At 35.6% G+C, this 15,624-nt stretch overlaps 1 protein-coding gene across 1 annotated transcript in view; it reads left to right on the forward strand.

Annotated features, from left to right (window-relative positions):
- Nucleotides 1-15,624, forward strand: part of BCAS3 (BCAS3 microtubule associated cell migration factor) — a 623,923-nt gene that overhangs the window by 14,473 nt on the left and 593,826 nt on the right. Inside the window, exon 6 of the mRNA XM_057499516.1 lies at nt 7,874-7,980. Within this exon, the coding sequence (XP_057355499.1) occupies nt 7,874-7,980 (107 nt within the window). The remainder of the gene's footprint in view (nt 1-7,873; nt 7,981-15,624) is intronic.

Consider the following 15,624-nt stretch of genomic DNA (forward strand, 5'->3'; position numbering starts at 1 on the left):
ATTGCAAAGTAATCATTAGTGTTGAGCTTTTTAGACTTCAAAATTATTTTTTTGGAACAGAATTTATGCCTGTCCAAGGCCTGTTTGTTGGCAGATACATGCCATTTCACTGCTCCTTCCTGTTACCTCTTGCAAGAGGGCTGCCTCTTGTCTGTTTCCCAGGCTACCATGTCTGTTGTCTTGTGAATGAGTTTGGGAGGTGTGCTGAGAAACTGATGGGGAGGATGGAGAAGGGGAAAAGAGTATTACTCTCTCCCCATCGGTGGCTGTATTTCCTACGAGGTTCTAGCTTCTCCTCCACTGCTTTCCAGTTTTTGCTGGGTTACCCCAGCACCCTACACTCCTCTCTGTGTCCCTAGCCTAGGGGTGGTAATATGCTTCCTGTTGTGGCTAATCCAGTAGGTCTCCTCACAGTTCCTTTTTTTCGGCTTCTCAGCTATTCTGTCACCTGTGTAACCAGTTGTCTGCATTCAATTCCCAATTACAAACACACTGGGTTGTTTTCATTTCCTAGTTGGACGTTGATTGATAAACTCTTCAGTCTTTGTCTCTAAGACTTTTAAAACATGATGCTGCATTTTCTTTTAAAAGCTACTGTCTAGGATGAGCAAGGCTAAGTATTTCTTCTGCAAACTGGTTGCTTTTGAATTTTGTATTCTCTATTAGTTCTTTCATCCAAATAATGACAACTTGTTGGGCCCTCTTTATGGGGAAAAAATCAGTCATTTGTATGGGTGATTATTTGTGATATATACACTTGTCCTATTTTGCTTTGCTTTGAAAGCTTATTTAAAAATTTTGTTTATTTTTATGACTGTCAAGTTTTCCTTGTTTACTAGTATATTCTTCCTCCTTTTCTCTTTCTCCTTTATTAATAACTATTTAACTGTGATCTTTTGTTTTCTGTCATCTTTTCCTCTTGAATTCTGCTCTTCTTTCCTTTCTGGAAGTGTATTTTTGCTTTTTGGGTGTCAGATGTATTGGGGGACTTTCTTGATTTAATAACAAAGAAAATGTGGTGTGGTCTTGAAAATATTAGTGCCAGATAGTAGCAAAAGTTAGTTGTACAACATAGGCAAAATGTTCAAAAATAATTAATTTTTAAAAGCAGAGCTTCATATCAGCAGTAAAAAAGAAATGATTTTAAAATCACAAAATTAACATTTAAAAATGTCATCAAAATAATCTTTGACTAGACATGTTTCTTTTTTTTTTAACAAGAATTGTTGAAGTAATATTCTATAAAACCTTTGCTTTATTGAAGTAAAATGCATCTGGAAATGTAGATGGATCCTGGTTGAAAATTATTTTAATATTATGTGTCCTATTGAACTTACAATGGTTGTCTTTAACTTAGTATCCCATATCTCAGTTGATTTATTAAGCTTTAAATTTATACATCTTCCTCTTAAATATTTTAGTGCACTCACACGTCCTTTGGTCTATATCATGTCTATATCATATTGATATTGTGTGAAGTTTTGGTCTGGGTGTTTAGAGATACACTTTTTATTATCTTGGCTCTAAGGGTGTATGTGTGTGTATACTTGGTGTGTGTTTTAAGGTAATAGTAAATATTAGCAGGATTTTGATCCCTCTTACTTCCCTGGTCTCTTACAGCATTTCTTGAATTTGTCTCTTATTTGTGTTTTTTCTTCAAGAATGTTTTTGTTTAGGTCTTTGTGTGGCAAACCTGAGATATTTAGAGTTGAAAGAAAATTTGGCCAAGGGAAAGAAAAAGTAGGTTTGATGGCTGCAAGTGCATCATTTTGAAGAAGGCTAACAAGAACTAACTTTTCCACTGCACTGGAGTTTCTTGATCAGTCAGTTTGCAATCAGCCAGTTTGCCTTCACCTGTTGCTTCTGCAGCCCGGATGCAATTCCTCAGTCACTGCCTTCTGTGACACCCTGAGGCAGATGGTGGAGGGGATTCTTCTGAATGCAGCTACACTAGCTTAGCAACCTGACTCTTGGTAGGTTAGGACAAACCTGGAGATTGTATTAGGTGTTCAGGCAAAACAATTTAGAAGTCTGTTGGTTGTCTATAGATTTAAGTTATTTTAGATTATCAATGAAACTCTATTAGCTGTTAATCGATTTAAAAGTTACAGTGTTTGAATTAAACTCTGCTTTGGTGATTGTTTTCTGTTTTTTTTTTTTTCAACAGCCTGGGAGGTCTGCTTTTGTGCAAGGAATTATATAAAGTGGTGCCAGTTGGTCCCTTTTCTGTAAGCTGCACCCAGTTTAATTATGGTTTATTATAGGGTTGGGGGTGGAGTAGGTAACAACTAACAGGAGATCCTGTTAAGACCTTAGATCCTAAGGGACCTAGGTTGTTGGGATTCTCCAGTCCTGGATCCTCCTAGATATATCTCCATTCCCAATCAATGTACTAACTTTGACTTGGTGTTAAGTAGAGACTACTACTTTTGGAGTTGATCCGAGAGCAGGATTAGGACCCTTTGTATCATGGTCACTGTTTTATTTCTGCTTTGAGGCAGTCTGATTTATACCTAAGCTTGTTTCTCTTGAGGCACCATACTGAAAGAAGTGTAAGACGTAGCCACAGCAGTTTAATATCCTGGTATTTCCCATCAGATTCCCTAAAGGTGAGCATATAGTTGGAGTCCCAAAAATATCAGGTTAACCAGCTGCTTTGCTACAATATAGCAAGAACTCCCAACTTTCTGGCCTGTTTGGGAATTCTTACTACCCTCTACCACCCTAGCCCATCTGGACTTTGTCAATTCTAATATCACTTCTAGTACTGTTTGTAGGCATCGGTTTTTATATTCAATGGGCTTTATTATTATTATTTTCAGTTGCAAGGGTTTGTGTTAAGGGAATCCAAAAAAATTTTAAATTGTGGTAAAATACACAACAAAATTTACCATCTTAACAATTTATAGTGCATAGCTTAGTAGTGTGAAGTACATTGGCATTTTTGTCTCTCTAGAACTCTTTTCATCTTATAAAACTGAAACTCCATACGCATTAAACAACAACTCCACATTCTCTCCTTCCCACTAGCCCTTGGTTTCTATTTCTATTTCTATTAATTTGACTACTCAAGGTACCTCAGAGGTGGTATCATATAGTATTTGTCTTCATGTGACCTGCTTATTTCATTTAGCATATAATATTCTCAGGGTTCACCCTCAAGGTTGTAGAATGTGTTGGAAATCCTTTCTTTTTAAGGCTGTATGAAATATGATGAGATAAGAAAAAAAATACCAGTGAAGAAAAAAAAGAGCTGCTATGGATAGAATGGTATGATGTTATGATAGAGGATTGATGGTATGATAGAGGATATAAAAAGAAGAGTCAAAGAATAAGGATTACTTAAAGCTATAACATTTCTGAAGAATAGCACACAACTTTTACAGAATTAAGAGTTTCATTCAAGAGTAATGAAGTCTGCTGTTCCACCATCTAGAAAAAGAAAAATAGCACAACAAATGACTGAACAGAATTTAAAATAAGAGAAAGGATATTTTGTTCCTATAATGACCTCAGGGCTTTATATGTGGCATTTGAATCCTTCTAAAAGTAGTGACCTGGGATCAAGGTGGTAGCTGTAATAGAAAGAAGGCTGGACTGAGTATTAAGAATCCTGAGATTGCTCTTCAGCTTTGTGTAAATTATACCTAGCTTGTTCTTATCAATGATAAAATGAAATAGGGCCCTGCTTTCATATTAAACAGGATTGTTGTATGTCAGACTAGATGATGTATATACTGAAGCATGGTAGGAATTATAAAGACCACTTAAATGTTAGCTATGAAGAGAATTAATTGTGCCCTAGGAAAATAAGTATAATTCTGAATTTTACTGGATATAGAATCAAGTGATATTAACTTTATGCCATTAAGTGCCTGTCAAAAGAAAATCAGCAGGAAAAAATTACTGATTATAAGCTGTGTTAAAGATACAATCTTTTTATTTGAGTAACAGGATGTCAGTAATGTAGAGGATGGAAGTGAGGAGGTGTGTCATTATTTGTGTTTTGAAAAGAGCAGTCTGACTGTAGTGTGGAGGTCAGTGGGCAGTGGTAGATTTATACTTTTGTAGTGGATGTTGTAGTAGGTAGTGGTGGTGGTTGGGGTAAGAAGAGAGCTATTTAGGATGACACAGAGATTGGTGATAGATATATTGCTAGTAGGAAGAAGGAAGGAGGAAGGCAGTTTGTGACTTTGCTAATTGGATAGAAAACCATGTTGGTCACCAAAAAAGGGAACCCTGGAAGATCAGATTTGAGGAGGAAATCATTATCTTTGAGTGGAATTTGATTTTCTTTTGAGGCATCTGAAAACCTGTGCTGAAGAAGTCATTATCAGATACTAGCCCAAGCAGTGGTTAGAATGGGATCACTTGGGGAGGGTATACTCTGAGAAGAAAAGGGGACTTTAGGAATTAGCTTTGAGTGACTCCAGTATTTGAAGGGTAGTAGGAAAGGATGAGCCAACAGAGCAAATGGTGGAAGAGTGACTAAGAAATAGGAGGCAAACTGGGAGGTCATGCCTGGAAAACCAAGGGAAAAAGGAGAAAATGGTGAGCATTGGTTATAGCTGCTGAATAGACTAATAAGATGTGCTTGAAAAACATATATTGGATTCAATAACTTGGAGAATTTTTTGTGGCTATAGCAAAAGTCACTTGGGAGGATTGTAAGGGACAGAAGCCATCTGAAATGGACTGGAGGTGAATGAGACATGAAGAATAGATGACAGTTATAAACACCTCACTAAAGGAATTTAGCTTCTAGTAGAGGGGAGTGATGTAGTCAAATAAAGGGAGAGGGATTTATGATTTTTTAAAACCTTATTATGCAAATATATTATAGTAAATAAGACAAAGGTATGGATCAGTGAATGAATTTTTATACATGTGTAACCATCACCTAGCTTAAGAAATAGAATATTACCACTCAATAGTGATTTTGAATGTTATATAAATAGTATTCAGTATATAGGATTTTGTGTCTGGCTTCTTTTGCTCATTTTGTCTGTAAGGTTCATTCATGTTATATGTATGGTAGTAGTTCATTTTTCCTCTGTGCTGAATAGTATTCTATCATATCAGTCTGCTACTGTGCTTGTGCTTTCTTCTGTTGATGGACATTTGGATTGATAATAGCTTTTGACTCTTTATAAATACTGCTTTGAATATTCTTGTGAGTGTCTTCTTGGTATATATGTGCTTATGCTTCTAATGAGTATATACCTAGAGTGTAACTACTTGGTCAAAGGGCATGGTATCCTTAACTTGAGTATATATTGCCAAACTGTTTTCCAAAGTGGTTGTACTGATTTACGTACACTAGCAATAAATAAGCAAGCCCTTTCCTCCATATTTTGCCAACACTTGGTTTTGTCATTGTGATTTTAATTAGCACTTTTTTGAGTACAAATGAGGTTGAGCCACTTTTAATGTTCATTGATTATTGGTTTATTTGAATATCCTCTTTTTGAAGTGTTTTTTCATATCTTTTGTCTATTTTTTCTAATAACATCTTTTTCATATTGGTTTTTAATTGTTATGTGTACTAGAGGAATCCTTGTGGGGTTTTAATTGCTGCAAGTCTCTTCTCCCATGTTGCAGCTTACCTTTTCACTCTTCTGGTAAGGGTGGCTTTTCATTAACAGAAATTCTGCATTTTAATATAGTAGAATTCTCCAGTGTTTTATGGTAAGAGTTTCTTGTGTCCTTTTAAGAAGTCTTTCCCTATACCATGATCATGAAAATAAGTTTCTACATTATCCTCTAGTATTTCATTAATTTTACCTTTGTCAGTTATATCTAAAATTCCATGGTACTGATTTATTTGAAAAAAATTTGAAGGATAGGAGACACTTTAGTATGTTTAAATACCCATTGAAAATATTCAGTAGCATGGAAGGAGTTGAAGACAGAGGAAAGGAATGATTGGAAGAAGGTTTCTGAGAGGGTGAGGGAGGGTGGGATACAAAGCACAGATGGAGGGATTTACTTTACATGGAAGGAGAGACAACAGGTAGTAATAGAATGGAATGCAAAGAGGGTGGTACAGATGCTTGTAGGTCTTTGGGAACAGGAAGTGTCTAACATTTCCCTGTGTAGTATGAGACACATTATCTGCTGAGTAAGGAGAGATTGGGTGGAATCAGGGTTTGGAGAAGGTTTAAGAAAACTATTAAAGAATTTGTAGAAGTTCCAGAGAATAGTGTAAGCTTGTATAGTTTTGAGGGTCCAGTTGAGGTTTATGGAGACAAATTAACTTACAGTGGTACCAATTCTTTTTCGTTGTGTGACTTTTTTTCTCTTGGTTGCCATAGAACAAACATAGAGGGTAGTTGGGTCCATCTGGGATTGAGGTTTTACTAGTTTTGAGTGCCATGCAAAGATCCCACAAAAAGGGATAAGAGAATGTAGCTTATTAACAGATGTTACTGATATGATTGATCAAAGACTGTAAGATGAGAAGAGAGTGTCTATAAGATGGGTCTGAAGAATAGAGAGAGGGCAGGGGTGTCAGTGGGCTGGAGGTCTTAAAGAAGTCAAAGAACAAATCTTAATGGAAGTTGAGCAAACTTGCTGGAAGATATGTGATCTGAGAAAAGAATGCTTGAATTAGTGATATTTAAAGTACAATAGTTTTGTTCAATAAGGCTATCTTTTGTAATACTGATACATAACAGACAGTTCATACTCCCTGATGTGAATCGGTAAGGTTGATGAGACAAGAACATACATTTCTTTTGTAGAGGACTGTATACCCAGTATATCAGGATTCAATTCCTATGTATAAATGAACACAATTTTTCTTTCATTGCTAAATTTGCAAATGTTAGGAATTCCAGATGATTGTACTTAATTTTTATATTTAACTAATTTTATAAAAGTAGTTCATGTTCATTTATAGATTACAAATGGTTTTGCTGCTGAGTACTAATATTGCATGGTTCTCTAGAAGAACCTGCTTTTTAAAATTGTACCTGTGCTTATGATTGTTTTTTAAAAAACATTATACTAGTTTAATAATTTCAGCTTCTTATTCCAATCTTATGAATGTTCATATGAAAATTTCACATGAACATTGTGGTTTCAACCTTCACTCATATAATCAAGTCCTCACCCCCCATTTCAGTCACTATCAGTGTAGTAAGATGCTATAGAGTCACTGCTTGTCTTCAACATGCTACACTGCCTTTCCCATGACCCCCCTACATTATGTGTGCTAATTATAATGCCCCTTAATCCCCTTCTCACTCCCTCCCCATGCACCCTTCCCAACACCTTTCCTTTGGTAACCACTAGTCCCTTCTTGGAGTCTGAGTCTGCTGCTGTTTTGTTCCTTCAGTTTTGCTTCATTGATATACTCCACAAATGAGTGAAATCATTTGGTACTTGTCTTTCTCCACCTGGCTTATTTCACTGAGCATAACACCCTCTAGCTCCATCCATGTTGTTGCAAATGGCAGGATTTCTTTTCTTTTTATGGCTGAATAGTATTCCATTGTATACATTTACCACATCTTCTTTATCCATTCATCTACTGATGGATACTTAGGTTGCTTCCATATCTTGACTATTGTAAATAGTGCTGCAATAAACATAGAGATATGTATGTCTTTTGGAACCAGGGATCTCGTTTTCTTCGAGTAAATTCCTAGGAGTGGAATTCCTGGGTCAAATGGTATTTTTATTTTCAGTTTTTTGAGGAACCACATTGTGGAAAGTATTGCTTTCTACAATGGTTGAACCTCTTCTGCACTTTTTATTGAAAAGCAATTTAAAAGAGTTGTTACACTGATAACATTTAAGAAGTGTGGTTGTTTTCTTGATAAACATTATGTCTTCTTAATATGTTTTTTGTTACTTAATTCTAATGCAGATACATCAAGAAATCTGGAATTTCATGAAATACATAGTACTGGGAATGAGCCCCCTTTGCTGATTATGATTGGTTACAGTGATGGAATGCAGGTCTGGAGTATCCCTGTAAGTATGAGAATGGTTGGCTCCTTAAAATTTAGTGCTTTTCCAGAATGCTAGCTAATGTGAAGTCTGGTGATACTTTCTGTAAGCTCTCATCCATTTGTTTCCAAGCAGTTGCTACAAGACTGCTATGTGTGCAGCACCATACAAGGCACAAGGAATAAGGGGCTGGTGAGAAATCAGAGATCATGTAACTGGTTTGTAAAGTGGGACAGGGATTGTGGGAATCACTTTACATCTGAGATCTAGTTTTTCATCATAATAACTGCACTAAGTAGGTATTTTTATTTCCTCCCATTTTACAGAAGAGTAAAGAGGCTTATAAGAGGCATAAAAAAAATCAGCAGTCATAAAAGAAAGTCAATGTTTTGAATCAGTTTAATCACTCACATGATAAAAATTCAGGAGGTATGGAAGGGTAAAAAAACTCCCCCTCTTGTCTCTCATTTCCCCTACCTTCAGGCAATCAGAATTTCTAGTTTCTTATGTATCCTTCTGGCTATGTTTTGTGCAAATAAGAACGTATATAAATATATTTCTTCCACCCTGCCCTTCCCTAACAGATGGAAGTATATTATACAGTATTACACTGCTGAGTCTGTACCTTGCTGTTTTTACTCATGATGTCAGTATTCAAGTATTCAGAGAGCTTCTTCTTTGAATTTTACAGCTGCATGTAATTCCATTATTTGGATTTTTAAAATTTATGTAACCTGTTCCCTATATTGAAAAAAAACTTGAATGTCCTCCCCCTCACCCATGCCCCAGTTTGGTATTAGAAACAATGTGATACATGAACTTGATTGAACAAAGGTTCGTGTGTGTGTGTGTGTGTTGGAATATTTTCTGCCCCATTTTTGGTTCTTTTGGGTAATAAGGTTACTCTTAAAAGAGTTATAAGCAAGCAATTTTACAGGTTTAATGGAATTCAGGATGTTCCTGAGTACAGAATTTGACTTCAGTGGCATAGCATTATTAAGTATGTCTGTATATCTGTATAGGATAAATCCCAGTTTTGATAGATGTTACAAGTTGCCTAATATTGGTCCCACTTTGCCTCTTAAATCCTACATGTTCCTCTTTGGGATGACCAAAAAAAAATGTCCTAAAAGAGGAAGAGGCTTGGTAGGATCACAGTTCAGTAGGGAATGTGTACTTTGGAATGCATACTTAGGCTTGTAGTTACTTACATGGGGGTGTTGTCATGGCCTATCATCTCTTTCCAGTAGATGGGAGGGTTGGGGGTAAAAGGGAAGATGGACTTCTATTGTGTGATGCTTTTGCAATTGGAGGCTCCAGGCCAATAGAATTTTAATTTATACCTTTTTTAAAAAAATTTTATTTTGGTATCATTAATCTACAATTACATGAAGGACATTATGTTTACTAGGCTCCCCCCTTCACCAAGTCCCCCCCACATCCCTGTTCACAGTCACTGTCCATCAGCGTAGTAAGATGTTGTAGAATCACTATTTGTCTTCTCTGTGTTCCACAGCCCTTCCCATGCCCCCCCGACACTATACATGCTAATCAAATGCCCCCTTTCTTTTTTTCCCACCCTTATCCCTCCCTTCCCACCCATCCTCCCCAGTCCCTTTCCCTTTGGTAACTATTAGTCCATTCTTGGGTTCTGTGAATTTATGCCTTTAATAAATACATTCACCAAATTGTTTGAAGCCGTGTGTGTGTGTGTGTGTGTGTGTGTGTGTGTGTGTGTGTGTGTTGGAATATTTTCTCCCCCATTTTTGGTTCTTTGGGGTAATATGGTTACTTTTTAAAAGAGTTATAAGCAAGCAGTTTAACCTCAGATTTAATGGAATTCAGGATGTTCCTGAGTACAGAATTTGACTTCAGTGGCATACATTATTAAGTATGAGCACATTTGACACCATAATTCTTTAACCTTGTAAGGAAAAAAAGTTATTTTATTCTTTGATAAATCACTTATGATGAACTTTGGTCTTCCATCTAATCATAATATTATGTATCACATTATTAGGTATTTAGGATTTAGGGTGTTTTTTTTAAAGATTGCCTTTATTTTCTAGAGGTAGAAGAATCCTACTTGTTTAGCCATGGAATGAGTATCTTCTTTCTTTGACCTCTTTGGATGTATAGTTGACATTTTTCAAGGCCCTGCAGTGTTGTTTATAATTAAAGTGTTATGCTAAAGAAATTAACAAAAGACTTAAAATGTGGCAGTGTTTTTTTTTTCCTGCTAAGAGAAATATTTCTAGGTTGTGATCAGAGCCAAGGATTTTGTAAATGTGACTTTGTGTTATTCATAGAGACTACATTTTGATCCATTACACTCTTTGTTGACAGACTTGAAGACAGAGAGGAAGCTAGAGCTTTAACAAGAAGGTTGAGCCTTGTATGATTAAGGGTGTTGACTGGATAGAGTATATTCCTTTGGTGGTACTCAGGCTCCCACTTTATAATTAGAAGAATCACTTTTAATAGTTTTAAAGCTAAATTTTGTTTAGTCCTGAGTAACTTAAAGGTCTTCTGAGTAATTTAAGTTACTTCTTTAAAGTAATTCTTATGCCCAGATTGTAATTTGAAAGATTTGAATAATCTTTTCTTCATGGAATTTTCATTGACTAGTTGCTTACTATTGTAGTGTAGTCCTGTCAGGGCTGGTTCAAGAATTAAGAGAGTTTGGGAAAATGAGCTCCCTCTGTTGCATTACTTGGGCTCTTACTATGTTCAAATAGCTTTATATACATATTATTTTATCTATTGTGTACTGCAAGGTACAAGTTACCCTATTTGATAGGTAGTGAGGTCACACACTTATAAGAGGTGGAACTGGAATTCAAACTCAATTCTGACTTCAAATTTAAAGCCCATCGTCTAAGAGCTATACTTTATTAATTCCCAAATGTGATAGTAGAAGATATGCCATACAAGAAGTTTGGCAATTTAGTTTTAGTTTTAATTGTCAAGGTTGTGATGTATCTTCAAATATTCATCTTGCATAGACTACTGTGACTGTTTCCCGTTATTTTAACTAAACCCTTCTGAAACTTGTTTATCACTATTCAGTTATTCAATAATTATTTAGGTGTCAGCATGTGCTGGACAGTGGGGAGCTTATGTTGGTCAACCTAGAAATAATGCTGGCTCTTAGGGATCTCTGGAGACCATAAATTAAATTTGCTTTGAGTAAGTGTGTATGGGCAGAGAGTTAATCTCTGTCCAAACCATAGCTCAGTTTTGCTTCATGTTTGTGCACAGGGTTCCCTTATATTGATTTTATATAAAACTGCCCCACCCATGTGGGATTCACATATAAATCAAGTATAAAAATCAAATGGATAATCATATCTGACTTGATTGTTTATAGTTCATGATGCGTGATCAAAACCGAAAGTTTCTGTGATATGACTGCCCTTGCACTATTCACCATGTAAGAGCTTATTCACCATGTAAGAACTTGTTCACCATGTAAGAACTTGTTCATTATGCTTCAGAAGATTGGAGACTGTTGAGAATTAGGCTTGGGGTTGATTAATGATTGTGTATTGAGTCCCCTATACAGAATTTTATTGTTGTTAACAACCATTTGATCAATAAATATGAGAGATGCCCTCTCAAAAAAAAAAAAAACTGTCCCACCTGTAAGTCTCAGATTAAGAAAATAAACATATTCTGGTTGAACATTAAAAAAAACTGTCTATTTGTGAAGTACACAAATACAAACAAGGATTAGATGGTATCTAGGAATATAGTTGACCTTTGAATAAGATAGGTTTGAATTGGCTTGGTCCATTTACACAGAATCTTTTTCAATAAATATATTAGATAATTTTTTGGAGATTTGCGACAGTTTGAAGAAATATTTCTCCAGCTTACTTTATTGTAAGAATACAGTATATAATACACAGAACATACAAAATATGTGTAACTCCTTATGTAATCAGTAAGCCTCAGGTTAACAGTAGGCTCTTAGTTATGTTTTGGAGGAATCAAAAGTTTACATGGATTTTTGACTGTGCAGGGGTTGTACTGCCAACCCCTGTGTTGTTCTAGGTTCAACTGTATAGCTTATTAGAGTTACCTCAGAAGCAGAACTGTGCGAATTGGTCTTCTTACCGCCCATTTCCTACCACTTTGTATGAGATGGCTGCAGGAAAACACCAGCTTTCCTAGTTTTCCCAAGCTGTCCGGCCCTGTCTTTCAACACATCTGATGTAACATAAGAAAGAATGATTATTTGTTATGTCGACGTTCTGGGTAAACAGTCCCTTTTCCCACTCATGCTTAATAATGTCATTGCCTCTTTTTGGTAATGTAAATATAGGCTCTCTTGTTTAAAATGCTAATTAAAAAAAATATACATGTTTGTGGACTAAAACCCAAATAGTTTTATTGGGTTTGAATTCCACTTCCAACTCTTATAAGTGGTGTGACCTCACTACCTATAAAGTAGGGTAACTTCCACCTTGCAGTGCACAGTAGATAAGGTAATATGAAAACTGAAAAAACCCCAACAAACCAGCAGCTCTGTATCCTTCCTTTTTTAATTCCTTCAGTTCTATCAGCTGTTGTTATCTTAGTATTTATTTCAGTTATTTTAAAATAAACTTATATTCTTGATTTTTTTTTTCTCCCAGTCTTCCCTTATGTTGATTTGGTGCCATGAACTATGAGGACTTAAAAGGTGATCATTTATTCAGCATAGATCTGGGATAAAATAAGTGTTGTGAATAAAATAGACATGGTCTTTGCTCTGATGGAGCTAGAAGGAGAGATAAGTTTAAATCAAAGTAAATTTATATTCAACTTAGATTGTAATATGAAGAAAAGAATAAGAGATTAGAATAAGGAAGTGGCATAGAAGTTAATGAAGATTTAGCCAGGGTAAGGAGATTGGACTGACAACCAGTAAAGTCAGAGGCTCTGTGGTGGCAGTGTTCTTTTCTTTATAGCTGGACAGTGATTTAGGTTTCTTAAGATTTTTTTCTTCTTAAAGAATATTGAAATGAATATCTTTATGATCATGTAATTTGCAGAGATCAAAAGAAGTAGATATCGTAAGGTTCTTGATAGATTTGCCAAACATTCTTGTAAAGCCATGCCATTTAAACTTATCCCATTCATTTATTAATTCATTCACTCAGCAAAGATTTATTGATTGCCTTTTACATGCCAGACCCTGTTCAGGGTTCTGGGAAAACAACACTGCCCCGAACAAAATCACTTTTCTTGTGGAATTTCTATTCTAGGTAGGTGCGGAAGATGATAATAAACATGTACCATGCTAGATGGTGGTAGGTGTTATGGTGGGGTGGGTGATGTTGTGGGTTGCTGTAATATATGAAGTGGCCTGGGAAAACCTCTCTCAAAGATCCTTTGACCCAAAGTGTGGAGGAATGGTCCTTATGGGTATTTGAGGGAGGAGCCTTCAAAGCCAGTACTCTGTGGTAGAATTATGTTTCCTTTATGCAGGAACAGCAAAAAGGCAATTTAGCTAGAGTTGGTGGGTAAGGTGAAGAATGAGATGATGTCTGAGAAGTTGTGCTAGGATAGAGCTGTGTCAACCATTGTATGGACTTCAAATTTTGAATATAGGAGACAACTAAAACAACTTTACAGGGAAACTCAAATGCCCAATTTGGATTCTACTATTTAAATTTTATTATACTTGATTTATCATATGCATCAATCCATCTTTTTCAATGCATTGCAAAGTAAATTGCATGCTTTCTCCTAACTACTTTTGTATGCATATCATTTATTAGAGTTCAACATTTGATTAGGTTTTGTTAAGTAAAACAGACAATTAAATATACAAGTCTTATGTCAATTTCCTGAGTTTCAACAAGTGCATACTTAGGTAATGCAGATCTCTGTCAAGTTAAAGAATGTGAATATCACTCAGGAAACTTCCCTTATACCTATTCTCAATTAATTTTTCCTCCAGCCCATCCAGAAGCAACCACTGTTCAATTTTTTTTCCCACTATAGTTAGCTTTGCTTGTTCTAAAACTTCCTGTACTACTATACAGTATGTACTCTTTTCATTCACTCAACAGGTTTGTGGAATTCATCCCTGTTTTTTGTTACTTTTTAGTGCTGAATAGTATTCCAGTGTATGCATACCGTCATTTTTCCCTTCTCATAATGATGGATAGCTAGATTGTTTGCAGCATTTGCCTTTTATGAATAAAGGTGCTGTGAAGAGTCTTCTGGAAAAGTGTTCTTGTAAACATGAAATATCTTAATCTGTAAGAAGATTCTTTCTGTAAACATGTGTATTCATTTCTCTTAGGTAATACATATAAGTAGAATTGCTGCTTCATCGGGCAGGAGGGTGGTTAGTTTTATAATGAACATCCAAACCTTTTTCCAAAGTAGTTGTACCATTTTACGTTTCTCCCAACAATGTGTGAGCTGCTCCACATCCTCATCAACATTTGTTGTTGTCCATCTTTTTAATTTTAGCCATTCTGATGGGTGATACCTCATGATTTAATTTGCATCTCCCAGATGACTGATAATGTCAAGTACTTTCTCATGTATCTATTTGAATATCTTTTAGGAATTATCTGTGTAATTCTTTTGCCCACTTAAAAAAATTGAGTTGTAGAAGCCATTGGAGGACTTTGCACAGAGGTAGACAGCATTGCCTTTTAATAAACAAGAAAGGTGTAGAGAGAATATTTGGGTGGAAAGAGTGAGTTTGATTTTAAGTTTGTGGCCCACGGACTGGTGCTGGTCCACAAATTGGTGACAGTCAGTGAAATGTTTGTTACTGTGCGCAACAAGATAGATACAGAAAATGAGAGTAAACTTTTAGACACTGATAGCTATTTGCTAGTTGTATATCATCCGAACATGTGTTTGTCATTTACAGAAGTATCCATGCCAGAATAGAAACTTAAAAATAAATAAATAAATAAAGTAATCAGGCATTATCAGTTGGGCATCCAGTTTGTGGAGGAGTTGTTCCTGACAATGAGTATGTTCTAGACATTGTGAAGTCATGTATTCTTTCATTTAATACAAATAACATGTCTATGATTATTGATATTCATTTTAACAGTTGTATATTCTCTGTGGACATGGAATGAGATATAGAAGTTTCAGGGAGGATGTTGAATTGCAGGATTAGGATTCGGATTTATTAATCTTTCAGCCAGTCTTTTTGAGTAACCAAGATAGCATTCCAAAATGCATATTTAATAAAGTTGATCTTGCAGTGTCAGCAATTTGAATAGATAATGAGGAGAAAAGAAAAGACAATTGAGCCCGTTAGGTATCAGTTTCAATATTGTTTAAGTGTGAGATGTTGAGAACCTGGACTAATTTTGTTCTTGTGGTAACTGTTTAGACACTGAGAAAAGAAGAGTCAAGGAGGTTTGCAAGGTTTTGACCTGGGGCTGGTGCTACCTGGTATGTAATATGGCAGTTTTAGAAGAAATAGAATTTGATTATTAGACTTTAACTTACATTCTGCTAAAAATCATATAAGACAAGAATTGCATTTTGTAGTATAAGTAATAAGAGGTTCTCATTTACCTTTGTAAAAGACTTGATAGTTTTCCATTCCTTTTTGCTGTTCAAATGGCTACTTGGTTTTCTCATTCTCTTTTCAAATGCTCAATATCTTTAAAAATCTTGAAAATATATTCATTACAG

The sequence above is a fragment of the Manis pentadactyla genome, chromosome 4 (assembly GCF_030020395.1).
Source record: "Manis pentadactyla isolate mManPen7 chromosome 4, mManPen7.hap1, whole genome shotgun sequence".
Lineage (NCBI taxonomy): Eukaryota > Metazoa > Chordata > Mammalia > Pholidota > Manidae > Manis > Manis pentadactyla.